Source organism: Hordeum vulgare, chromosome 3H (assembly GCF_904849725.1).
Source record: "Hordeum vulgare subsp. vulgare chromosome 3H, MorexV3_pseudomolecules_assembly, whole genome shotgun sequence".
In the NCBI taxonomy this organism is placed as follows: Eukaryota; Viridiplantae; Streptophyta; class Magnoliopsida; order Poales; family Poaceae; genus Hordeum; species Hordeum vulgare.
In genome coordinates, this window is record NC_058520.1 from 580,350,013 (window position 1) to 580,377,477 (window position 27,465).

Genomic DNA, 27,465 nt, shown 5'->3' on the forward strand with positions numbered 1-27,465 from the left:
AGACATTGGACCAAATCATTTTGTAACCTTGGTAGGATTTCTGGATCGATTACCTTCTGAGAAATTGAATTGAGGAATGCACATAGCTTCACAATAGCTAATCGAACATTTTCTGGTAGAAGCCCCCTCAATGCAACCAGAAGCAGTTGCGTCATAATCACGTGGAAGTCATGAGACTTTAGGTTCTGGAATTTTTTCCTGTCATATTTATTATTCCATTTATATTCGATGAGAAGCCAGACGGGACCTTGATGCTGAGCAAGCATTCAAAAAAGATTTCCTTCTCTACTTTGGTAAGAGCGTAGCTGGCAGGACCTTCATACTGCTTTGGATGCATGCCATCTTTTTCGTTCATACGTTGCTGGTCCTCCCGTGCCTCCGGTGTATCTTTTGTCTTCCCATACACGCCCAAGAAACCTAGCAGGTTCACGCAAACATTCTTCATCACGTGTATCATGTCGAGTGCAGAGCTGACCTCTAGGTCTGTACAATAAGATAGGTCCCAAAATATATATGTAAATCCTTGACCATATCAAATATAACATCACCTATACGGAGGACATGCTTCTTCCGGTGATGCGTGCCTTTCTTTCTTAAGTGATGTGTGCTCGGAAGAAATCGACGATGTCCCAGGTACACATTCTTCTTACATTTGTCCAAATATATACTTTCAGTCTCATCTAAACAGTGCGTGCATGCGTGGTATCCCTTGTTTGTCTGTTCTGAAAGGTTACTAAGAGCACGCAAATCATTGACGGTTACAAACATCAATGCTCGTAGGTCAAATTTCTGTCGTTTGTCCTCATCCCACACACGTACACCTTTTTTATGCCATAGCTGTAGAGGTTCTTCAACTAATGGCCTTAGGTACACATTAATGTCGTTGCCGGGTTGCTTAGGGCCTTGGATGAGCACACGCATCATAATGAACTTCCGCTTCATGCACATCCAAGGAGGAAGGTTATAGATGCATAGAGTTACAAGGCAGGTGCTACGATTGCTGCTCTGCTCCAAGGATTAATGTCACCTGCACTTAAACCAAATCATACGTTCCTTGCCTCATCTGCAAAGTCCCCCCACTTTCTCTCGATTTTTCTCCACTGTGACCCGTCAGCGGGTACTCTCAATATCCCGTCTTCCTTACGACCTTAACTATGCCATCACAACAACTTAGCATGCTCTTTGTTTCTAAATAGACGTTTGAACCATGGTATTATAGGAGCATACCACATCATCTTGGCAGGAACCCTCTTCCTGGGGCGTTGGCCTTAAACATCACCAGGGTCATCTCGTATGATCTTATACCGCAATGCACCGCATACTGGGCATGCATTCAAATTCTCGTACTCCTCACCATGGTAGATGATGCAGTCATTAGGGCATGCATGTATCTTCTGCACCTCTAATCCTAGAGGGCATAGAACCTTCTTTGCTTCGTACGTACTGTCAGGCAATTTGTTATCCTTTGGAAGCTTGTTATTCATTATTTTCAGTAGCTTCTGAAATCCCTTGTTAGATATACCATTCTCTGCCTTCCATTGCAGAAATTCCAGTGTGGTACCGAGCTTTGTGTTGCCATCTTTGCAATTTGGGTACAACCCTTTTTTGTGATCCTCTAACATGCGGTCGAACTTCAACTTCTCCCTTTCACTTTTGCATTCCCTCTGTGCATCAACAATGACCTGACGAAGATCATCATCAACGGGCACATCTGGTGCCTCTTGATCTTCAGCTTCCCCCATTGTAGTATCACTGTATTCAGGGAACATAGGATCCGGATAGTTGTCATCATCATCTTCTTCTTCATTGTCTTCCATCATAACCCCTCTTTCTCCGTGCTTGGTCCAAATATTATAGTATGACACAAAACCCATCTCAAGCAGGTACAAGTGAAGGGTTTTTGAGGAAGAGTAATCATTCGTATTCCCACACACAACACATGGACAATACATAAAACCATTCTTCTTGTTTCCCTCAGCCACTTCGAGAAAATTATGCAGGTCGTTTATGTAGTCAGACGTGTGTCAGTCACCATACATCCATTGTTGGTTCATCTGCGTGCATTATATGATTAAGTCCCGGTTGGTGTCTATAATGAGGGGAGTGAGCTGCAGAGACGAGCAGTCCCGGTTGGTGTCCCGTTTATGTACTCTTTTAGTCCTGGTTGGTGTCTATAACCGGGACTGAAGATAGCCATTTAGTCCCGGTTCCAGACACGAACCAGGACTAAAGGGGTTGCGTCAGGAGCCAGGCCATTTAGCCCCAATTTGTGGACGAATCGGGACTGATGCCCACCAAGGCCCGACCGACGTCCTGGCCGCTCGAACCAGGACTGATGCACGCATTAGTCCCGGTTCGTAAGTCGATCGGGACTAATGCTCTTATCAGGCCAAGACCAAAGCCCTGTTTTCTACTAGTGAAACTTGATCTAAGTTAAAGAAAATTCACTTACCAAAAAACTAATAGACATTATATTTTGAAACGGATGAATATTTGGTTTGGCGAGTGGGATAGATGATGGAGTGCGTCTTCTTCTTATTTTATAGTGCGGTGTTTTGGCGGGCCTTTCGTTGCTTGATTCGGTGTTTTCTGTCAATTAACCCATATTTATGTGTGGTAATTTTTTATGTTGGTGACTTCAAGTATTGCACATGATGATCGGGTGTGATAGATTTTACGTTCGCGTACAACGGGTGTAAGCCAGTTTTGCACATGCAGAACACTTGGGTTAAACTTGACGAGCCTAGCATGTATAGACATGGCCTCAAAACACAAGAGACCGAAAGGTCGAACATGAGTCATATGGTAGATATGATCAACATGGAGATGCTCACCATTGAAACCACATCATCTCACATGATGATCACACTTGGGTTGGTGGATTTGGATCATGTTACACTCGGACAACTTGAGGGATGTTAATTTGAGTGGGAGTCGGTCACCATACATTCATTGCAGGTTCATATGTGTGCATTATATGATTAAGTATATAAACAACATACACATCAAATTGTGCATCTAAATCAAATAAACTCACACATACACTCCTCCACTAAAACCCGCAAACCAAACTACTTCTAGAGCATTTGAAATGAGCTAAACTAGTAGTGAGAGATGAGGAGATGAAGTTGCTAACCTTTTTAGAACACTTGGATAGTTGGTGCACCGCCAAACCTAGACAAATCTTGGGAAAAATGAAGCTTGGAGGTCGAGCTTGGAGAGGAAAGAAACCTTAAGTGTGGCTTGGACATTTCATCAAACACCTCATGTGCATAGGAGGTGAGACCTAGAGTAGCACACACCTTCACACGCTGGCCGGTCAAAAATGAGAGGAGTGAGCGACAGTGACGAGCATATATATAGGCACTCTTTTAGTCCCGGTTGGTGTCTATAACCGGGACTGAAGATAGCCATTTAGTCCCGGTTCCACACACGAACCAGGACTAAAGAGGTTGTACGAGAAGCCGGGCTCTTTAGCCCCGGTTTATGGCACGAACCGGGACTAAAGGTCCTAGAAAAACCGGGACTGATGCCGGCGAGGCCCGACCGACGTCCCGGCCTCTCGAACCGGGACTGATGCGTGCATCAGTCCTGGTTCGTAAGTCGATCGGGATTAATACTCTTATGAGGCGAGGACCAAAGCCATGTTTTCTACTAGTGAAACTTGATCTAAGTTAAAGAAATTTCACTTACCAAAAAACTAATACACATTATATTTTGAAACTGATGAATATTTGGTTTGGCGAGTGGGATAGACGATGGAGTGCGTCTTCTTTTTATTTATAGTGCAGTGTTTGGCGAGCCTTTCGTTGTTTGATTCGGTGTTATCTGTTAATTAACCCATATTTATGTGTGGTAATTTTTTGTGTTGGTGACTTCAAGTATTATAGTAGTCTTGGTGACTTCAAGTATTATATTAGTGTAACTTGGATAGTTGACATCTCTTTTCTAAGGTCACGCAAAGATGTGCGGGATGATATGTTTTTATAGTATTATCTATTGATTTAAAAAAATATTGACCAGGTCAAAAGTATGTATCAAATTCAAAATTAAATACCTCAATCATACTAGAGAGCTCCAAAATTTAAGGGCAAGAATAAATTGTTGATCAGATCAAAATCGAATGATTCATGCCTCAAATTGGATAAAAGGCTTCTAAAATTAGAAAGCATGGTGTATATATTATTTTCTTTAAAAAGAGAATGATAACACCCCCGACATCCACATCGCTGCACACTAAGGGCTTGTTTGGTTGGATACTAATTTTGCCAAGTCAAAATGTGACAAACCATGAAAGTGTGGCAAGCCATAAAGTGTGGTTAAAAAAACAAACGCCAAACTTTTGTAAAAGTTGGCAAAAAAAGATTCTATGACAAATGGACCATAGCAACAATAAAGTGTGGCAAAAATCAAACATATGTCAATTAAACTGTGGCTGCCAAATTTTGACTTGGCAAAATGTGGCCGGAAACCAATCATACCCTAATTTTCGTTTGAGTCGAGTTAGCCCGCATTAATCAGTAGCCTCATCTCGCTGAACGTTTGCACACCCACCCGTAAGAGGAAATGGAAAAGGAGGTGCTGCCATCATGCGCTTATCGCGTTACCGCGCAAGAAAGAAACGCTTGTCGCCGATCGATCAGTTTGCGCAGAAAGCCCGGCGATGCAACCAAGTGGCCAAAGGAAGCAAAGCAGGCGCCTTGCACGTCCACATCAACCCACCACGAAATGAAATACTACTACCCCATCCTTTTTCTGCAACGTCGAGCTTGTTAATTGTTTTTAGGGGTCGTCGAGCTTGTTAATTAGTGACGCACTACAAACACGAACACAAACCCCCCGACTCCTGACAAATCAAAGCCCACAAAAATAAGGAAAGGAATAAATATTTTATAACACAAGAATACACTACTTCTCAATTTACTTGTGGTTAATTAAATTAAATGGGTCGCCAACGCCTAGCTGAAACAGTAGAGACGGAATTCACGCCCGTCTACGAAACCGAAGCACATTCATCTACTCATTTATGAGAAAATGACGATGGTGCAAAAACAAATATGTTGGGAGTGAGGGGAGGAGAGGAAGAGGGAGCGTGTGGAGGGGCGGGCACTGACTGGGTGGCTGGCTGGCGCGTCCCAGCGGGAAATGAATGGGGCTGGGTCGTAAAAAGCTGTCCCGTAGGTGCGGCAGCGGCAGGCAGTGCTGCGCCCACCCACCCCGTTCGCTGCACCTCGGTCAGACCGGACCAGACAGGCCGCCCCCGCACACGCAACGCAGACCACCACCCCGGCCCCACCGCGCGCCATCGAGCCCGCCGGACCCCGACCCCCCGTCCACGCGGTCCGGTCACCGCCACGGTCCAGCACCGCCACCGCCACCACCACCACTGACACCGGCTCGGCTTGACGGGTCGGCTCGCCTCCGCCCGCCTACCCGGCTCGGCCCTCTCTCCCCTCCCCTCCGCTTTGTGCCGTGCGTGGGTGAGTGTGTTTCTCTCTCTACCCCCTACAAAGAGACCACCACCAAATCCGCCTACCCCATATCCCCTCCCCCTCCCTCCCCCGTCCTCCCCACAAAACATTTCCTTCCTCTTTCTACTGCCGCTCCGCTACTACTCCTCTCCCCTCCCCTCCTCTCGCTTCCCCTTTCCTCCATCTCCCACCCCTCGCTCCCTCCCCGCAGCCTCCTCGCGCAGCAGCAGCTAGGGTTCCTCGCGCCGCGCCGCCGGCCAGCAGAAGCAGCAGATGCCGCCGCCCGCCATGGCGACGCCGCAGGCACCCTCCGCAGGTACGCAAGCTTCCGGATCTGGCCAGCGCGCCCGTAATCCTCCTCCCACTCCACCTCGTCGGTTCCTGACGCTTACCGGTGCTGGTTTTCCGAGCAGGGGATCCGCTCTACGACGAGCTCTGGCACGCCTGCGCCGGCCCGCTCGTCACCGTCCCGCGCGTCGGGGACCTCGTCTTCTACTTCCCGCAGGGGCACATCGAGCAGGTCGGTCAAGCCCGCCTCCCTTCCTCCTCGCTTAATTCTACCCCCGCCTCGCGATTTGGCGCGGGGAGGCTCTTCTGCTTCGGTTCGCGCGCTGAATTTCCTTGCTCTCGCGCTGTTTTTTTGGTTTTCCAGGTGGAGGCCTCCATGAACCAGGTCGCCGGCAACCAGATGCGCCTCTACGATCTGCCGCCCAAGCTGCTCTGCCGGGTCATCAACGTCGAGCTCAAGGTGCCCGCTTACCCCTCACCCTTTTCCCTTGCTCAATTTCCCTCCCGCCTTCGTACAATTTCCTCGGCCTTGTTTTGTGTGCTCCGAAATTCGAGTCGGTCAGCTGATTTTTTTATGGGGGATTTTGGCAGGCGGAGGCGGACACCGACGAGGTCTACGCGCAGGTCATGCTCATGCCGGAGCCGGAGGTAAGCTCTAGCGTGAATTTCGCCCGGTTCAAACTGTGGGTATTTTCGTCCTCTTCCGCTCGAGGTGCTAATTTCCCTCCCCTCTCAACAATTCCTCAGCAAAATGAGATGGCGGTGGACAAGTCGACCTCTACAACGGGCGCCACGCCTCCGAGGCCGGCGGTACGGTCCTTCTGCAAGACCCTGACGGCATCCGACACCAGCACGCATGGCGGCTTCTCCGTGCTGCGCCGCCACGCTGACGAGTGCCTCCCTTCCCTGGTATATGTCGATTTTTACACCAGATCATTCGTATGGGGCTTGTTGCCTTCGTTTTTGCGGCATTTGCTGACCTGATCTATTTGGCAGGACATGACCCAGTCGCCCCCAACACAAGAGCTTGTGGCAAAGGATCTGCATGGCATGGACTGGCGCTTCCGCCATATCTTCCGTGGTAAGTTTCTGTTCCGTGCCTTGCTCTGATCTGTGGCAGTTTTACATCCCCATGTATGCCCAGTGTGTGTGATCTGAAGCTGATAACTTCAGTAGACCATTTGGTTGTAGCTTGCAATCAGTGACACCGCAACACATCAAATCTGCCTATAAATTGCAAGGGTTTATCTTGTACTTGATGATGGTGATGGCACCGATGATAATTGTGTTAACCGAGTGCAAATCAACAGGGCAACCTAGGAGGCATCTCCTTCAGAGCGGTTGGAGTGTGTTTGTCAGTTCCAAAAGGCTTGTAGCTGGGGATGCCTTCATTTTCCTCAGGTCTGTTGCTGTTTCCTTACTCACCAGCATAGCAATTCTTAACCTGGTGCTAAATGTGTTCTGCTCCACACAGAGGAGAGAGTGGCGAGCTTCGTGTTGGTGTTAGGCGGGCTATGAGACAGCTGTCCAACGTGCCTTCTTCAGTCATTTCTAGTCATAGCATGCATCTTGGGGTCCTTGCAACTGCATGGCACGCTATCAACACGAAAAGCATGTTCACGGTCTACTACAAACCTAGGTACATCAACAATGCTAAGGCAATCATACCCTTCTATATGTAGTCATTAATTTGTTCCTGGTGGCTCATTCTGAGTACTTACACTACTGTCTAATCTTTGGTCGATTTTAGAACGAGCCCTTCAGAGTTCATTATACCATATGATCAATATATGGAGTCTGTGAAGAACAACTATTCAATTGGGATGAGATTCAGGATGAGGTTTGAAGGCGAAGAGGCACCAGAGCAAAGGTGACTGTCGTAATTGCTTTTCCTACAAGTGTAGTTTGGTGTGCATGATCCCCCAACAGCACCGAGTAGATCATTTCTAATTTGCTGTTTACATTGTCATATAGGTTTACTGGTACTATAGTTGGCAGTGAAAATCTTGACCAATTGTGGCCTGAATCAAACTGGAGATCTCTTAAGGTAACTGTTTGATCACTATTGTTATCTTGTACAACTTGAAGAGTGCACATGTTCATGGAGGATTGCTTCTGAAACTTAGGTGCGTTGGGATGAGCCGTCAACTATTCCACGTCCGGATAGAGTCTCTCCTTGGAAAATAGAGCCAGCTTCATCGCCTCCTGTTAACCCGCTTCCTCTTTCTCGGGTCAAAAGACCTAGACCGAATGTTCCTCCAGTTTCTCCTGAATCGTCTGTTCTTACAAAAGAAGGTAACGATACAAGCTCGTTACTCTTACTAGAGGCTTGATGAAATAGGTTCCAAATGTGACGCTCTTGAAATGTCTCTGCCATTTGCAGGTGCAACTAAGATTGATATGGATTCTGCCCAAGCACAACAACGAAATCAAAACAACATGGTCTTGCAAGGTCAAGAGCACATGACCTTGAGGACCAACAACCTGACTGGCAGCAATGACTCTGATGCTACTGTCCAGAAGCCTATGATGTGGTCTCCATCCCCCAACATTGGAAAAAACCATGCATCCGCGTTTCAGCAGAGGCCCTCTATGGAAAATTGGATGCAGCTGGGAAGATGTGAAACTGCGTTTAAGGATGCCAGTTCTGGTGCTCAATCTTTTGGTGATTCCCAAGGCTTCTTCATGCAGACCTTTGATGAGGCTCCTAATCGTCATGGCTCATTCAAGAACCAGTTCCAGGATCACAGTTCTGCTCGTCACTTCTCAGACCCGTACACAAAGATGCACACAGAGGCCAATGAGTTTCATTTCTGGAATAGCCAAAGCACCGTGTACGGTAATCCAAGAGATCAGTCACAAGGTTTCAGATTTGAAGAGCACCCATCAAATTGGTTAAGGCAGCAGCAGTTCTCCCCGGTTGAACAACCCCGAGTGATCCGGCCTCAGGCATCAATTGCTCCTGTTGACTTGGAGAAAGCGAGAGAAGGCAGTGGTTTCAAGATTTTTGGGTTTAAAGTTGATACTACCAGTGCCCCTTCTAACCATTTGAGCTCCACAATGGCTGTAATTCATGAGCCTGTGCTACAAACTCAAGCATCCGCATCATTAACCCAATTGCAGCATGCACACATTGATTGTATTCCTGAGTTGTCCGTAAGCACTGCTGGGACAACTGAGAATGAGAAAAGCATTCAGCAAGCTCCCAACAGTTCGAAAGATGTCCAAAGCAAGTCCCATGGTGCTTCCACAAGGAGTTGCACAAAGGTATTGTCTTGTGTTGATGCCCTATGCTCTTTAGCATACTTGCTATCAATACTTGAGAATAAGTTATCTGCTTGCTTCGACAGATCCACTAATTTATGTTGTTATGGGCGAGGCACATTCTTAAAAACTGTGCACGTGGTTGCTGAGTTCAATTGCATTATCCTGTCTGCTTAATTGTGTATTCTTGGGTTATTTGTTTGGTCTGGCCACTAATTTATATGATACTCCCCATGTTTTTGCAGGTTCATAAGCAAGGCGTTGCGCTTGGTAGATCAGTGGATCTGTCGAAGTTTGGCGACTATGACGAACTCACTGCTGAGCTAGACAGGATGTTTGAATTTGATGGTGAATTGATGTCTTCAAACAGAGACTGGCAGATTGTGTATACTGATCCTGAGGGTGACATGATGCTGGTGGGAGATGATCCATGGGAGTAAGCCCTCTATCTATCTATCTTGGTGCTTGCTTTGATACGTATGCCGCAGAAATCCGCTTCCTGTTACTTACTATAGCATTGTGTTGCGAGCAGGGAGTTCTGCAGCATAGTGCGCAAGATCTTCATCTACACCAAGGAGGAGGTCCAGAAGATGAACTCGAAATCATCCACCCCAAGAAAGGAAGAAGGTTCCGCAGATGCTGATGGCGCAAACGAGAAGGCTCATCTCGCCGCGTCAAGCCATTTAGATAACTAGCCAACTAGGTATGTGTGCCCGTGCCTTTCGAATCCGTGCTATTGGTTAAGCTGATGTCCTTCCGGTGCATCAAGTTCTACTTGACCTTAACTGCGTCTCGGTGGATTCCTGATCGTGCAAGCATCATGGTCGCAGGATATCATTGTTCGCTAGTATGATATTGAGAAGCATCGTCCACCGAAAGCGACTAACCTTTGGGTCATTGGGCTTGGTGTCTGCAGGTTGCGTTACGCCGATTGAGGCATGAGGTGAGGTATCGCACGGGGAGCCTTGTTCTGCCCTCGCACGGGTCCCAGCCAGCCAGCCAATGAAGTAACTCCTGATGTCTTTTGGTGATCGCCCCCTCCCCCTTGTGATGCAGCAACAACAACAACCCAAACAACAACCCTTTGGATTTAGTTATTACTACTACTTACTAGGTAATGTAGAGAGAGAGAGAGACTTTGCTGCGCTCCGCGATTGTTTATCCGCTGGTTTGCTTGCTCTTGGCAGTTAAGATTTAGGGCCAAGATTCATTATTACCGTTGCCCCTGCTTGAATGCATGCTTGATCCTTAGCCCTTCCCAACCACCCTGATGTAAATATTTATCTACTATCTTGCTAGCTAGCGTTAGTAAGTAAGCAAGTTCCTGTATTATTAACCGACCTGCAGTACTAGTAGTAGCTATTCCGGGAGTAGTAGTAGTGAGAAACAATGGCAAAGACGATGGTATATGTACGTCCGATCCTGTTTAATGTGCTATTAATGGCTACAGAGTGTGAGTGGGACGAGACCTGGTGGTGGTGGTGTGTGGTGGCGCGTCGCTGTCTGTGTGTCGATCCCGGGATGCATGATGGGCGCCCGGCACCGTATGTGCAATGCAATCCCGCACGCACGCACAACTGATCTAGTGATGTGCTGTGGGCGGCATGATTAATTTAACAGTCGGATGGATGGATATACATAGACGGAGCAGTGGAAGGCAAGCGTGTCCGCCTATCCGTCCGGTTGAGTGGCTCCGGTGGGGCCCTTGCCTGGTCTCATCTGTCGTTGGCGGCACCGGGTGGAAAGAAAGACCGGCGCCAAATGGAGGCCGTTGGTGTGGACGCATCGGGCGCTGTTTGGTCGACGAAAGGAACGGCGCGGTGGCGGGTGTTGGTGCCGGGTTGGTTGGTACGAGGGAGATGAAAGTGGAGTGGTAGGAAGGGAGCAAAGAAAGGCGTCGTGGTGGGGGTGGGGGGTGGCCGTCGCTGGTTGCCGCATGCCTCCCTTGTCTCCGCCCTGCTTCCGTTCCCGTGGAAAACAAACACGTACGGGCCAACCAGCTTGGCTCGCCCGTCCCTCTCCGTGGGGGAGAAAGCGGCCAAATCGCTTCGCCACTAGGTGCCGTGCCGTCTCTGCCGGCGAGGCGAAGATGAGGTCGACGGTGGATGGAGGTGTCCGTTTTGTCCTCGTGCTCTGCATGTACGCCTGTCTGTGTTACTCTCTGTGTGTGTGTAGCTGTCTCGGCTGGCTGGGCGACCTGTGGCGCGCGTGCCGTCGGTCCACGCTGCTGGGAAGACAGAGAGAGAGAGCGCGCCGCCGTGCCGGTAAAGCAACCGCAACGGCCGTGGGGGGCGTGCGCGAGGTCTCCGTTGTGTGCAAGCAAGTCCCGTCCGTTTCCTCCCCGCGCCGCCGGCCGGCGTGGCGAGGCGATAGGCTTGGGACGGGCGACGGTACCAACGCGCCAGTGGTTCGTATCGTATCGTATGGACCATGCAAACAACCAACGGAAGGGCCAAGAGACCAGGTTCGGGGCTCGTATTTCCGTTTTGTTTATTACCTTGTCTCTTTGGAACGGCCTGTCCTCGGGAAGTTTTTCTTAACAAAATGCGGTAGAATCCTGCATGATTCCGTCCACCGTTTAGCATATACCGCCGCTGCTGATCATGGCTGGGAGAGGGTGTTTGACTGATGGAGATGGGTGTTGCCGTGGTCGCGACTGGCCGGAAGTGGGGAGCGAGTGAGCGGCACGGCGGGCGCAACCAACCAGGGCATACCTGTCCTAGAGGACCGGGTGAGCAAAGCTTTGACCACGAAACGCCACGGCTAGGATTACTTTGAGAGAAAAAAAAAACCATGTTACCACGACTAGTAGCAAGCTCATCTGACGCCGCGCTTAACCAACCAACAGACGGATTTGACTGGGTCTGCCCCGGAGGAGCGAGCGTGACGGCGACCACGACGGCGGGTGACGAACACCGTCTGGCGTCCGCCTCGTGGCCGGGAAGGAGGACGAGGAATCTTCGCCCGGCTGACCCGCGGGCCCCAGCGCCCGTCCTGCGTGTGCGTGACCGGCACGCGCGGGCACCGACGGGTGGGCCCCGCGGCCGGCACTGTTGGCGCGCGCGGGCGGTCACGTGACATGACCCCGGCTCCACGGCAGCCGGTCGTCGTGGGCCGGTCGCAGAGGCGAGCGCGTGGGGTGGCGCAGCGCAGGCGGGGCCCGCCGCCGGCGATGGACCGGTCGATTCCCGGGCGTCCGCCGGCCTTCGTCCTCGCCGCGCCGGCCGCGGGCTGACACGGCGAATCGAATCCGCCCGAGTCCAAGCGCGCCGCGACAAGCCCCGCTTTTACTACTGCTACTGCTCGCTCGCTCGCTCGCTAGTCGCTACCCCTACTACTACTGTGCTGCGTGCGTGCGTGCGTGCGTGCGTGCCCGTGGGCCGGGGGCCCGCGCTGCGGCTCGCCTCGGATCTCTCGCCTCGTCTGCCGCGGCTTTGGTTCGCCGGGGTGGCGGCCGGCCCGTCGCCCGCCGGCTCGGTCGGCATTCATGACCTCGTTTTCCTCATGCTACGTATACGTACGCGTGCCGTGTGTGTGCGCTAGTGGTAGCATGGCAATGGCGTGGGCCTTCGCGTGCATGCATGCACTGTCCATGGCCGGCCGCCGCATCGTCCTGCTTGGTGGTGGTGGTGGGTTGGTCGTCTCCGTTGGTGGTGCATGCATCCATCCCGTGCCGTAACGATGGGGGAGGCTTATATGGGCAGATGGATCATGGCAACAGTGGTATGCACTTCTGCACCGAGATCGAAGACTAGTGGCAGATCATCTTTTTTGACAAATGTCGTCCGTATGTTTACACGACCACGGGCCCGGTCATTAGACTCGATCGATTATTCATCACATGTACATTTTTTTTGCGGGTACATGTACATGTGTTGCGTATACGTAGTACGTGTGCATCCTCTACACGTACCAGACGGTCGAGACGACCACCACAGGTCCGGTCATCTGACTCGATTATTCAGCCAGCATTCATCGCATGTACTGGTGCATGTGTGTGTGTGTGTGTGCGCGCACGCACGCACGCACGCATCGTCCGCGACTGCACGTGTAGATACATCACAGTCTGCAAGTCTACACCTTGCCGTTGTTTTGCTCTTGCAGCAGCGGTTTCTCTGGGCGTCCTGACTGATAACACACACTACTAACTGAATGCTCATCACAGCTCAAGCCGCAGGTTCTCCTCCTCGTCGAATTCCGCCGTCAGGCGATCATCGCCATCCCCGTCGCCCTCGAAGAAGGCCTGGTGGAGGGCTTCCACGCACAGCTTCGCCTCGCTGTCGTGGACGATCAGCGACATGTTCACCTGGCAAATGTTCACAAAGGCCGTGCCAAAAATGTTTTAGTTAGATAGACAGACACCTTGAGGTGTTCTTTTTACTCTTTATAATGCAGTAGTTTCATGCAATGGGCGTTGTTGGTTGGTTACCTTTGATGCGCCTTGCGAGATCATCTGGACATTGACCCCGATTCTCCTCAACACATGGAAAGCCTTAAGGTGAGAATATGGGTTAGTGTGATGTTTGTTTGCGACTGTCGTGTTTCTGTAAAGTTGGTTACCAGATCAGGACCATACCTTCTCTAGTATGAGCGATGATTTTCTCACGTTCCCGATGAGCGAGACTATCGCTCTTTGCTGGAGAAGATGGACGAATGCGATCTTCTCCAGCTCTTCCACCACATGGTCAAGCTCCTACAAAATTTTAAAAGGACAGTGAAGAGGAGATCGAGGGCATATCAATGTAGGAAGCTGCTTCATGCTACCAAACCATAGAGCCAACATACTACATTTTCGGAAGCAATGGTCAAGAAACAAACCATCGACTCATTTTACAGAGCCATGGTGCTAGTTTTCCACATGAATTAGAAACAGAGTTCAATCACAGGTACAACTACTTGACACTTAGCATGAACATGGATGAACTTGCCTGTTGAATAAGTTCCCTGCTCCAGATCTTTGATGGATCGAGTGATACAGAAATGCTGACTTCACTGGTCGCCACACAATCTACGGATATGCCTAGATCTTCGAATATAGAAAACACCTGCTCAACCGTGTACAGATAGTGGATAATGATCAGTATCAACAAACACAAACCAAATTGAATGTCTCAGTGGCTCAATGTACGTACCTTTGCAAGGAAACCAAATTGACCAAGCATCCGAGTGCTCACTATATCCAACATAGTGACATTTGACTTCAGCACTATACTTGTTAGCACAACCTATGTAGTGGGGAAACAAAATCAATGGCTGCTTGAGAGGTAAAATGGTTCTGATGCGATAACATACTAAATTAATATGCTACATACAAACCTTATCCATATCTCTTCCTTTGGCAATAAGGGTGCCTGGAGCTTTAGGGTTGTATGAATTCTTAACCCTAACTGGTATATCACCTTCTCTAGCAGGTCGCATCGACTGTGGATGTAAAACCTGTTGCAGAAGCACAACAATGAATAACCATGAGCCAAACAAAAATAACTTTTTAACAGCAGAAGTAACTTTTTTCAGAATATGCAAATCATGGCATGAAAGGCTCATAGCCTGATAACCACTCCAGGAAGGGTAACTGAAACTGAGATAATGCATTTCGATAGATGCAAGTACACCGTGCACCTCTAATTCTAAATAATGAATACTTCCTATAAAAATCTAATTCTGAAGAACAATATATCTTCTGATCTTTGACTAAAACACAAAATGTTCCCCCAGAAGAATAAATATAATCAAACATGTATTCCTTATGCAAGGATTTAAGCCGCACAATTCATTTTCTAACTTTCGGAGTGATATGGAACCGCAACAAAGAAAAATGAATTATCTCCATTTTGAGATATCATTACAGGGCAGCCCGGTGCATGTAGCTCCCACTTGCGCAGGGTCCGGGAAAGGGTCCGACCACTTTGGGTCTATTGTACGCAGCCTTTCCTACATTTCTGCAAGATGCTGTTTCCATGCCATTTTGAGATATCATTGCAGTGCAGTTTTTCCAGCATCATTTGGACGCTTTCTCCTGATACATGGGTGTGTGTTCTAAAGAAAATGAAGTTCAGTTATAATCTTCTTCTTGAACATCTTGTTCTTAACTTCACATCATACCTGGGCACCAAAATAAGCAAGTTCAGCAGCCTCATCAAATGTTAAGTACGGGACAGTCTTTGCATTTGGGTAGATATTTGGATCACAAGTAAGTACACCATCAACATCCTTCCACACCTATCACAAAGCAGCGGTAATCTTTGAGAAAAAAACTTGTAATAACGAGGGATACAGCTACTAAACATATTAGCATGATAACAAACTGGAACGTTAAATTTTAGGCTGTATATTTTTTCCCGGAAGTCAAAAGTATGGTTTGTTTATTATCTATTTCAGATTTCACATGGACCTGAATTTCTCTCAATCCCAAGGCTTTACCAATGGTTGTAGCAGTCAAGTCACTGCCACCTCTGCCTAAAGTAGTAACGGCACCTGATTTCCAGCCCTGCAAATGATGGCAACCGCAATGAACTAAAAAGTTGCCCCACAAACGAAAAGCTCAGTCATCTGTTAGAATACCTTCCCAAGGAACCCAGTAACAATAGGTATTGCCGGATCCCGAATCCAATCCCCATGTAATCTCTTTGCAACAGCAGGATAAGTTGCTTCCAATATCTCAGCATTACCGAAATCGTCTGTCGTTATGAAACCAATATCAAAAGCATCACACTGCAAAGGCATTAGCAAAGACAATTTAGAACCAACAATATTCCAAATAATGAAACAAAAATGCAGCAGAAACTTAATCCGCCGGGAATTTAGAGACTAGCTAACTTCATGGGCCCTTGCGCCAGGCTGAGACCTCAGGGGAAAGAAGCACATACCTAATATGGACACTAATATGGCAATGCATGATGCTGAGAAGTGGTGTGATGCTACTAACAACACATGTGTTGAGAACATGAGCAAATTGTAATATGAAATTCAGGGACAGGATACCAAACTTTTGAGACCATCCTTCATGGTGGAGGGACACTTATATGCAATTATAACAAAATTATAGACGTAACTGTACTCTTGTGTATTCATTTAGGTTGTTATAAGTCATAAACTGTTAAGCATAGTGGTTCACGGTGAAAATCAAGAACAACATCAAGAAGTACCTGACGTGCTTTGACGCCAATCTTGTTTAAATAAGCCGCAAAAACCCGTGTGGACATGCATTCTCCAAATGACACAAGGTAGTCAGTGCTGCGAAGTGTCAGCTCTTTCATCATGGCAACACCTTTCAAGAGCTGCTCCAGTTCATCTAGCTTAGCTGCAAATTTTGTTCACTGGGGACAATAAGCTTATCATTTCAAGGAAAACTGGAAAACAGTTCCAAAAGAGGTCAGTTAGCGGGGTTACTATGTATAACAGATCTTGGCAGTCCAAGTTCATCAACTGTCCTGGATTGACAGTAAACAAGTCACTGTAAACCAAAACTGTGAAGCGCGTTCCCCTAGTAAACTGACTTAAAAGGGCACGTACCTGATATGGAGGTCTCTGAGCATGTTCCACTCTTCGATTTGGGAAACGTTGGTCACTCCACATCCCACTGCCTTCTCTCCAGCCTAAAATACGAGCACATACGCCGTGCATTGTAGCAGAAATATCAAACTATTTAATTGCCTTTTAAGTCCACATGTGCTTAAAGACTCAAAACATCTTAGCTACAATGATATAGTGAATCCAAAAACAAGGTTTAGTCATTCAGTTAACATTTTTTTGTATTGTTTATAGCCATTGTTACCTACTGGCTACTGCAATTCTACGACAGAAATTACGCACAAAGGTGTAATTTATAGCATCAGCTGAATATTGACAGATTCTTGACTATTTCAGCTGAACTATGACAAAAGATCCAATTTCACATTAGCTAACACTCCCGTGACTGAATATTCTTGTTGATATACTGAAACAGTGAGTAACAACTTTTTTTTTTGGCTGTAAGCCTAAAGAAGGACCAGAAAGCAGTCGTACGAGGAGTAGTAGATTGGTGGTCTTCCCCATGGCGGAGAGGACGACGACGGGGCGCTCCTCGGGGAAAGCTTGGATGAGCCCCGCCACCTCCTTCATCCTCGCCGCCGACGACACGGACGAACCACCGAACTTCATCACCACGCTCAGCTGATCTTCCCCTTCCTCTCCAGTTCCTCCGTGCACGGCCACTCCGGCGAGAACGCCGTCGCCGTCGCCCCCTATCTTTGCCCGACAGCGAGCGGAATCCGCGGCCGCCATTGCCAGTATCCTGCCACGGCGAGTCCCGACCAGGGCGCCGACGCGCGCAGCTCCTCCATGTGCGCGAGGGGCACCCGTCGGAGGTATCGGCGCGGCGAGGCGGGGCGGGGTGGCGGCGAATCTGAGCGCGATCGCCATATCTTTCGGCAGCAGAGAGGACTGGACTGCTGACTCCTTCACTGTATGGCGAGCGAAGGCGTGTTTCCGATATTACGCTAGAGAGACACTTCAGGCGTAATGGCAATTTCCAGCATTCAGAACAAGAAACGAGTGCTATGGACATGGTGTAAAAATGCATTTCCTCTCAACCTACCTTTCTATAACCATAGCCGTTACCAACAGCCGCGTCGGCTCCTCCTCTCTTTCGTCCGACGATTCATCAACGGTTAAAGGAGTCTCCTTTCATTTTACTAAGTTCTTGTTTTCTTTACGTCCTCTTCAGTGCCCCTCATCGAATCAATGGACTGATCTTTCCCTTCTTCTTCGACGGGACGGGGATACGACTGTCCTATGAGCTAGATACCGAGGATCCTTACGTGGTGTTTGAGGGAGACGCGTCTAGGCCCTCTGACCCTCCGTTGCCTTGTCGTGGGGACAACAGGGAGGGGTATGACTCATTGGAGGAGTCTTCTCGTTATGGGGAAACCCACATGTCACGTCCCCTCACCCACCGCCCGCCAGGGCTCGTCGCCCGGGATCCTGGTCACGCCCCGACGCCCGCGACCTCCCTCGCGATCGGGCCAGTGCTCGCATCTTCGTCGGCTATACTGGACTCCGTCGTCCCCTCGCTGCCTAGTGAGGGGGATGATCTACGACCCGGGATCTCGCCATGGAGGAGGATGCGCTCAGTGTCGGGCTAGATGGACACTCCCATCCTCGCCGTGCTCGCCACGGGTTCTCTGCTACACCCCGGTCCCGTGGGACCCTGCCGCCCCCGGTCGTTGGGCTCCGAGATGAGATGCGGTCAGACACTCCGACACCGTCGGCTCTTGGGTGGTCCACGGTCTGCTCCAGCATTCCCATGGGCGCACCCAAGGATGGCGGTGTCGGTCGCTCGCTAACATCGCCGCCCGTTGCGGCTCGGCAGAGTGCCAGCCTAGGCCACTCGAGGGACGCCTCCGGCGGGCGCGCGCCGACGATCCCGGAGAAGGCTGCGAGGCTGCGAGGCTGCGAGGCAAAGCTTTTAGCTCCGTTTCAAAAAAAGTGTGGTGGGGCGGGACCATATGGGCAGGTGTGTGGTGGGTTGTTGTCTGTCCTTCAGGGTCATCGCTACTCCGGAGTTTGCAGAAGCTCTAGCTCTTTCTTGTTTTGTCATTCCCATGCAGTCATACTGGATGAAAGTTCTCACAATGTCATCTTGCACTCTAATATCCCCACGTTGATCAAGAAGGTGAATGCTCCGAACAGGGATCCTTCATTCACAAGTCCTATTGTTGCTGATATCAAATATTCGGTGAGCAACTTTGTTTCATTTTTCATTCATTCATGTAAGCCATTCTGCTAATAAGGTATACTCATTTGTTAGCGAAGGGTCATTTTTGAGGAACCACACCTCGATACACACAGAAAGTGAGAGAAAGGCACGACGGTTAGCCTCGCGTCACCTTGGCCCTGGGCGCCGCCACCAACCCTAGCCCCATTGGGCCTTTCTCCTTCCCTCCCGGCGTCGTTGTCGCGCAAATCCTACACGACCGATGGTGGCAACAAGGACTTCCTCTCATGATGGCCTACGGGGTCCAAATGCTATGAAATTTTTTAACAATATTTTTTACGGACAAAAGAGGAACTGGAAGCTTCAGAAGGAGGCCAGAAGTTGTACGAGGAGACAACAAGGCAACAAGGACCGCCCAGGGGGGGTAGGCATGCCCTGTTACCTTGAGGGCCCCACATGGCTTCGTCTGACCTAATTTCACCCATATAAATTCTCAAATATTGGGAAAACATTAGAGAGCCACCTAAAACACTTTCCGCCGCTGCAAATCTTTGTTCCAACGGAAGGCCACCTAGAGGCCTTTTACGGTGCCCTACCAGAGGGGAATCGATCATGGAGGCCATCTACATCAACATTGATGCCTTCATGATGATGTGTGAGTAGTCCACCATAGACCTACAGGTCCATAGTTAGTACCTATATGGCTTCTTCTCCCTCTATGATCTTCAATACAAAGTTCATCGCGATTCCTGCAGTGGTCTATTCGATGTGATCTTCTTTACGGTGTGTTTGTTGGGATCCGATGAATTGTGGGTTTATGATCAGATTATTCATGAATATTAACCGAGTCTTCTTTGAATTCTTTTATGCATGATTATTATAGCTTTGTATTTATCTCTGATCTATCAGTTTGGTTTAGCCAACTAGATTGATTTATCTTTAGTGGGAATGGTGTGTTGTGATGGGTTCAATCTTGTGGTGCTCAATCCTAGTGACAGAAAGGGACATGACACGTATTTGTATCGCTGCCATTAAGGATAAAACAATGGCGTTTATTCATATTGGTTTAGTTTACCTTTGTCTGCATCATGTCATCTTCCCCCATGCATTACTATGTGTTGGAAATATGCCCTAGAGGCAATAATAAATTAGTTATTATTATATTTCTTAGTTCATGATAATCGTTTATTATCCATGCTATAATTGTATTGATTGGAAACACAATACTTGTGTGGATACATAGACAAAACACTGTCCCTAGTATGCCTCTAGTTGACTAGCTCGTTGATCAAAGATGGTCAAGGTTTCCTGGCCATAGGCAAGTGTTGTCACTTGATAACGGGATCACATCATTAGGAGAATCATGTGATGGACTAGACCCAAACTAATAGACATAGCATGTTGATCGTGTCATTTTGTTGCTACTGTTTTCTGCGTGTCAAGTATTTGTTCCTATGACCATGAGATCATATAACTCACGGACACCGGAGGAATGCTTTGTGTGTATCAAACGTCGCAACGTAACTGGGTGACTATAAAGATGCTCTACAGGTATCTCCGAAGGTGTTCGTTGAGTTAGTATGGATCAAGACTGGGATTTGTCACTCCGTGTGACGGAGAGGTATCTCGGGGCCCACTCGGTAATACAACATCACACACAAGCCTTGCAAGCAAAGTGACTTAGTGTAAGTTGCGGGATCTTGTATTACGGAACGAGTAAAGAGACTTGCCGGTAAACGAGATTGAAATAGGTATGCGGATACTGACGATCGAATCTCGGGTAAGTAACATACCGAAGGACAAAGGGAATGACATACGGGATTATATGAATCCTTGGCACTGAGGTTCAAACGATAAGATCTTCGTAGAATATGTAGGATCCAATATGGGCATCCAGGTCCCGCTATTGGATATTGACCGAGGAGTCACTCGGGTCATGTCTACATAGTTCTCGAACCCGCAGGGTCTGCACACTTAAGGTTCGACGTTGTTTTATGCGTATTTGAGTTATATGGTTGGTTACCGAATGTTGTTCGGAGTCCCGGATGAGATCCAGGACGTCACGAGGAGCTCCGGAATGGTCCGGAGGTAAAGATTGATATATAGGAAGTCCTGTTTTGGTCACCGGAAAAGTTTCGGGCTCATCGGTAGTATACCGGGAGTGCCGGGAGGGGTGCCGGGGACCATCGGGAGGGGTGTCACGCCCCAAGGGGTCTCATGGGCTATGGGAAGAGATAAACCAGCCCCTAGTGGGCTGGAATAAGTTCCCACTAAGGCCCATAAGGTTTGAGAAGGAAAAAACACAAGGTGGAAAGAGTTTCCAAGTGGGAAGGTGGAATCCTACTCCAAGTAGGATTGGAGCAGGACTCCTCCACCTCCAATTTCGGCCAAACCTTGAGGGTTTGAGGCTGCCTCTTCCCTCCCCCTCCCTCCTATATATACTGAGGTATTAGGGCTGATTTGAGACGACTTTTCCACGGCAGCCCGACCACATACCTCCACGGTTTTTCCTCTAGATCGCGTTTCTGCGGAGCTCGGGCGGAGCCCTGCTGAGACAAGGTCATCACCAACCTCCGGAGCGCCGTCACGCTGCCGGAGAACTCTTCTACCTCTCCGTCTCTCTTGCTGGATCAAGAAGGCCGAGATCATCGTCGAGCTGTACGTGTGCTGAACGCGGAGGTGCCGTCCGTTCGGTACTAGATCGTGGGACTGATCGCGGGATTGTTCGCGGGGCGGATCGAGGGACGTGAGGACGTTCCACTACATCAACCGCGTTCACTAACGCTTCTGCTGTACGATCTACAAGGGTACGTAGATCACTCATCCCCTCTCGTAGATGGACATCACCATGATAGGTCTTCGTGCGCGTAGGAAAATTTTTGTTTCCCATGCGACGTTCCCCAACACTATGCCTCATACTTAATACTCTAGATGCATGCTGGATAGCAGTCGATGAGTGGAGTAATAGTAGTAGATGCAGGCAGGAGTCGATCTACTTGCTAACAGACGTAATGCCTATATATATGATCACTGCCTTGAATAATATGTCATAACTATGCGCTATTCTATCAATTGCCTAAGAGTAATTTGTCTAACCGCCGTATGCTATCTTAAAGAGAGAACCTCTAGCGAAAACTATGGCCCCCAGGTCTACTCAAATTATATTACAAAAACTACAAAAATATTGCTGCCATTCATTTTCTGTTATTTATATTTATATTTATAATATATATCTATCACTACTTAATCCTTGCAAGTAACAAGTTCAAGGGGATTGACAACCCTCTTGCCTGCATTGGGTGCAACTGTTTTAATTTGTGTGTGCAGGTGCTGACGACGGGAGTTTGCTTAACACTTCTATTGGTTCGATAACTTTGGTTCTCACTGAGGGAAATACTTATCTCTATTGTTCTTCAGCTCCCCTCCTCTTCTGGAAAAAACCCAAGGAAGTTTACAATTAGTAGAGCACGACGTTCTCTCAAGGGTGGGCGCGACGTCTATCGGTGGTGTGGCATCCATTGCGTCGGGGGTCTGCACTTGGGGCTACGACGTTGGCTAGATTTGGGCACAAGCCATATCGGATGGCGTTGTGGTTCTCTAGATTGTTCGGATGCATGGCAGGCTACGTCATGGGCTCATCCTTCATGGCCTTGATATGCGATGCTACTTCGGCCCACTCGGTAATACAACATCATAACAAGCTTGAAAGCAATGTGACTAAAGAGTTAGTCACGTGATCTGATACGTCCATTTTGCATCATGCTTTTATGTTGATAGTTATCGCTTCTTGGGCTGTTATTTCACTTCACGGTACAATACTTATGCCTTTTCTCTCTTATTTTGCAAGGTTTACATGAAGAGGGAGAATGCCGGCAGCTGGAATTCTGGCCTGAAAGTGGAGCAAGTTTGAGATACCTATTCTGCACAACTCCAAACGCCATAAAAATCAACGAGGATTTTTTTCCAGATTTATAAAAAATACAGGGCCGAAGAAGCGCCAGAGGGGCGCCAGCAGGTGGCCACAAGCCTGCTAGGCGCGGCCACCCCCCTGGCCGCGCCTAGGGGGCTTGTGGGCAGCCTGCTGGCCCACTGGTCCTCCTCTTCTGTTCTATGAAGTGTTTCGTCCGAAAAAAAATCATAGAGGAGCTTTTTCATGGATTCACCGCCGCCACGAGGCAGAACTTGAGCATAACCAATCTAGAGCTCCGGCAGGACGATCCTGCCGGGGATACTTCCCTCCCGGAGGGGGAAATCATCGCCATCGTCATCACCAACACTCCTCTCATTGGAGGGGACTCGTCACCATCAACATCTTCATCAGCACCATCTCATCTCCAAACCCTAGTTCATCTCTTGTAACCAATCTCCGTCTCGCGACTCCGATTGGTACTTGTAAGGTTGCTAGTAGTGTTAATTACTCTTTGTAGTTGATGCTAGTTGGATTACTTGGTGGAAGAGTTTATGTTCAGATCCTTGATGCTACTCATTAACTCTGTGGTCATGAATATGATTATGCTTTGTGAGTGGTTACTTTTGTTCCTGAGGACATGGGATAAGTCATGCTAATAGTAGTCATGTGAATTTGGTATTCATTCGATATTTTGATGTGTTGTATGTTATTTTTCCTCTAGTGGTGTTATGTGAACAACGACTACATAACACTTCACCATTGTTTGGGCCTAGAGGAAGGCATTGGGAAGTAGTAAGTAGATGATGGGTTGCTAGAGTGACAGAAGCTTAAACCCTAGTTTATGCGTTGCTTCGTAAGGGGCTGATTTGGATCCACTAGTTTAATGCTATGGTTAGACTTTGTCTTAATTCTTCTTTCGTAGTTGCGGATGCTTGCGAGAGGGGTTAATCATAAGTGGGATGCTTGTCCATGTAAGGGAAGTACCCAAGCGTCGGTCCACCCACATATCAAACTATCAAAGTAACGAATGCGAATCATATGAACATTATGAAAACTAGCATGACAGAAATTCCCGTGTGTCCTCCGGAGCGTTTTTCCTCCTATAAGACTTTGTCCAGGCTTGTCCCTTGCTACAAAAGGGATTGGGCCACTTTGCTGCACCGTTGCTACTTTTGTTACTTGTTGCTTGCTACGAATCATCTCACCACACAATCACTTGTTACCGATAATTTCTGTGCTTGCAGATTTTACCTTGCTGAAAACCACTTGTCAGATCCTTCTGCTCCTCGTTGGGTTCGACACTCTTACTTATAGAAAGGACTACGATTGATCCCCTATACTTGTGGGTCATCATGATCTTGTATTACGGAACGAGTAAAGAGATTTGCCGCTAACGAGATTGAACTAGGTATAGAGATACCGACGATCGAATCTCGGGCAAGTAAAATACCGATGTACAAAGGGAACGACATACGGGATTAACTGAATCCTTGACATCGTGGTTTGATCGATAAAGATCTTCATAGAATATGTAGGAATCAATATGGGCATCCAAGTCCCGCTATTGGTTATTGACCGGAGAGTGTCTCGGTCATGTCTACATAGTTCTCGAACCCGCAGGGTGTGCACACTTAAGGTTCGGTGACGTTTCAGTATAGTTGAGTTATGTATGTTGGTGATCGAAGGTTGTTCGGTGTCCTAGATGAGATCCCAGAAGTCACGAGGAGTTCCAGAATGGTCTGGAGATATACGAAGATATCATGCTTGAAGCTTGGCGTCCATTGTGGTGGCAATGGACTTGTGAAGGTGTGTTGAAGAGTGGCTCACCCATAGTGATTATGGGGGAGCAATCAACTAGTCTTCATCAAGCCAACGCAATCAAGAAAGGTGGTGCATCTTGAGGAAGTCAAGATCGTCATATTCTACCTCAAGTGGCCTATGTGCAAGGTATAGGTTTGCCCTTGATAGGTTTTTCAATTTTAGGATAGATTACCATACTGTCAAAGGGGCTCTCAAGTGAGTAGCTTGATCGTATCGTTCATTGAGAGCTCAAACCATTTGCAACCTTGCATCATATTTCTTGGTTCTTGTTTGGTGTTTCCCTTTGTGAGTATTAGAGCTTATGGTCATCTTGATGACAAGCTCGAGTTTATCGAAAACGGAGTTCATGTGCATCTTCTATGATATTTTCGATGTTGGAGCTTCTGCCGGTTCTTCATTCATAGAGGTTTCACATCTCTTTATAATTTGCATTTTCAAAACTACATGTTCTTAAGATTTCCCTTGGTATCCCTTGTCATCGTGAATCCAACAAGCTTGAGTTTGCTCAATTCGGAGCTCGTACGCGAAAGTTATGGCAGTTTCAGTACCAGAGCTGTTTTTCTCTAAACACGCGGTAGTACCGCTCGATACCACGGTAGTACCGCTTGGGCGGTTCTTCCATTGTGTACTACCGCTGCTACTTCCGCGGTGTACTACCGCTGCTACTTCCGCTTAAATATTTTCTCTAGCTTCTTCGGGGTCTTTTTACATTTTGAGCGGTTGTACCGCTTGGGGGGAGCGGTAGTACCGCTCGAGCGCGCGGTAGTACCGCTCCTGCGGCACTACCACCCTGAGATCTTTGTCGTTTGCAGGTTTTCCTCGAAACTTCTATTCCAGCAGAAGTACCGCTCGCGTGAGCGGTACTACCGCTTGTGCACTGACTCAGTGCATAACGGTTCGATTTGGGGAGGCCTATAAAAGGGGGTATTTTTCCCCAATGGGTTGCTATCCGTTAAGCTCGTGTTCTTCCCCTATTTTTGACCTTCTTCAGTGTTGCTAACTCTCAATCCCTCCAATGATTCTTGCTAGTTCTTGAGGAAAAAGAGAGAGGAGATCTAGATCCACATCTCTGTTGGGGAACGTTCCATGGGAAACAAAAAAAATTCCTATGCACACATAAGATCTATCCATCGTGATGACCATCTACGAGAGGAGATATCGGATCCACATACCCTTGTAAATCGATAAGTGGGGAGTGTTCAGAAACGCGGTTGATGTAGTCGAACGTCTTCGCGATCCAAATGGCAAGCCGTCCCGCGATCCAATCACGATATAGCGTCGAACGGACGACACCTCCGCGTTCATCACATGTGCAGCTCGATGACGATCTCCGCCTTCTTGATCTAGAAAGAGAGACAAAGAGGTAGCTTAATTCTCTGACAACACGACAATGTGATGGCGGTGATGGTGGAGCTAATCCGACACGGCTTCGCCATGCACTACCGGAATAACCTACGGGGTGTCATTAAGTAGTGGTGGGAGAGGGGCTGCACCGTGGCTTGAGGTGTTGCTAGCCTCTATCCCCTCCACTGTATATAGGAGGGAGGGAGGGCTGGCACCCTAGGGAAAATCCCTAGGGTTCGGTCGGCGCACACAAGGAGGGAGGAGTCCTCCTCCAATTCGGTTTTGGTGCAGGAGGAGTCCTCCTCCTAGTGGGTTTGCCCCACCTCCTCTCTCTTTTCTCTCTTTGGTGCATAGGTCCATTAGGATGGACGCCCCGCCCACTTGGGGCTTGTGTGCCACCTTTTGGGTCTATTTGGCCCTCTCCGGGTGGGTGGCCCCTCCCGGTAGACCCCGGAACCCATTCGTCACTCCCGATACATTACCGGAAATGCCCGAAAACCTTCTGACATCCAAATATACCTTTACTATATATCAATCCTCGTATCTGAACCATTCCGGAACTCCTCGTGACGTCTGGGATCTCATCCGGGACTCCGAACAACATTCGATCACCAACATACATAATTCAACTATACCGAAACATCACCGAACCTTAAGTGTGCAGACCCTGCGGGTTCGAGAACTATGTAGACATGACCGAGACACTCTCCGGTCAATAACCAATAGCGGGACCTGGATGTCCATATTGGCTCCTACATATTCTACGAAGATCTTTATCGATTGAACCTCTATGTTAAGGATTCAGTTAATCCCGTATAACATTCCGTCTGTCCTTTAGTATGTTACTTGCCCCAGATGCGATCGTCGGTATCTCTATACCTATTTGAATCTTGTTACCGGCAAGTCTCTTTACTCGTTCCGTAATACAAAATCCCGTGGCTAACTATTTAGTCACATTGCTTGCAAGGCTTGTTGTGATGTTGTATTACCGAGTGGGCCCCGAGATACCTCTCCGTCATACGGAGTGACAAATCCCAGTCTTGATCCATGCTAACTCAACAGACACCTTTGGAGATACCGTAAAGCACCTTTATAGTCACCCAATTACATTGCGACGTTTGATACACACAAGGAATTCTTCCGGTGTTAGTGAGTTACATGACCTCATGGTCATAGGAACATATACTTGATATGCAGAAAAACAGTAGCAATAAAATGACACGATCACATGCTATGTTCATAGTTTGGGTCTTGTCCATCACATCATTATCCTAATGATGTGATCCCGTTATCAAGTGACAACCCTTGTCTATGGCCAAGAAACCTTGACCATCTTTGATCAATGAGCCAGTCCACTAGAGGCTTACTAGGGACAGTGTGTTGTCTATGTATCCACACATGTATCTGAGTTTCCATTCAATACAATTCTATCATGGGTATTAAATGATTATCTTGAACAACGAAATATAATAATAACTATTTTATTATTGCCTCTAGGGCATATTTTCAGCACTCTCCCACTTGCACTAGAGTCAATAATCTAGCTCACATCACTATGTGATTTACAATGTAACAAATCTAACACCCATATAGTTCTGATGTTGATCATGTTTTGCTCGTGGAAGAGGCTTAGTCAACGGGTCTGCAACATTCAAATCCGTGTGGACTTAGCA

General features: G+C 48.1%; 2 protein-coding genes across 2 annotated transcripts; one reads left to right on the top strand and one right to left on the bottom strand.

Moving 5' to 3' along the window:
- Positions 1 to 5,561: 5,561 nt before the first annotated feature.
- On the top strand, positions 5,562 to 10,470 carry LOC123445313 (auxin response factor 4-like). The gene is made up of 15 exons (XM_045122275.1): positions 5,562 to 5,787; positions 5,885 to 5,991; positions 6,124 to 6,219; positions 6,351 to 6,407; positions 6,507 to 6,668; positions 6,756 to 6,840; positions 7,070 to 7,160; positions 7,234 to 7,398; positions 7,510 to 7,629; positions 7,734 to 7,806; positions 7,886 to 8,054; positions 8,143 to 9,026; positions 9,269 to 9,459; positions 9,556 to 9,726; positions 9,940 to 10,470. The coding sequence occupies exons 1-14, from the start codon at positions 5,745 to 5,747 to the stop codon at positions 9,716 to 9,718; spliced, it is 2,406 nt and encodes an 801-aa protein (XP_044978210.1). The 5' UTR covers positions 5,562 to 5,744; the 3' UTR covers positions 9,719 to 9,726; positions 9,940 to 10,470.
- Positions 10,471 to 12,815: 2,345 nt separating this feature from the next.
- LOC123445314 (aspartokinase 2, chloroplastic-like) lies at positions 12,816 to 17,489 on the bottom strand. Its single transcript, XM_045122277.1, has 13 exons — positions 17,028 to 17,489; positions 16,536 to 16,618; positions 16,413 to 16,453; positions 16,169 to 16,323; positions 15,585 to 15,734; positions 15,415 to 15,510; positions 15,126 to 15,242; positions 14,340 to 14,459; positions 14,156 to 14,248; positions 13,952 to 14,068; positions 13,600 to 13,716; positions 13,453 to 13,515; positions 12,816 to 13,329 (listed from the first exon to the last, which is right to left on the bottom strand). Exons 1-13 carry the CDS (start codon positions 17,421 to 17,423, stop codon positions 13,183 to 13,185), a joined length of 1,695 nt encoding a protein of 564 aa, XP_044978212.1. The 5' UTR covers positions 17,424 to 17,489; the 3' UTR covers positions 12,816 to 13,182.
- Between the last annotated feature and the right edge of the window lie 9,976 nt (positions 17,490 to 27,465).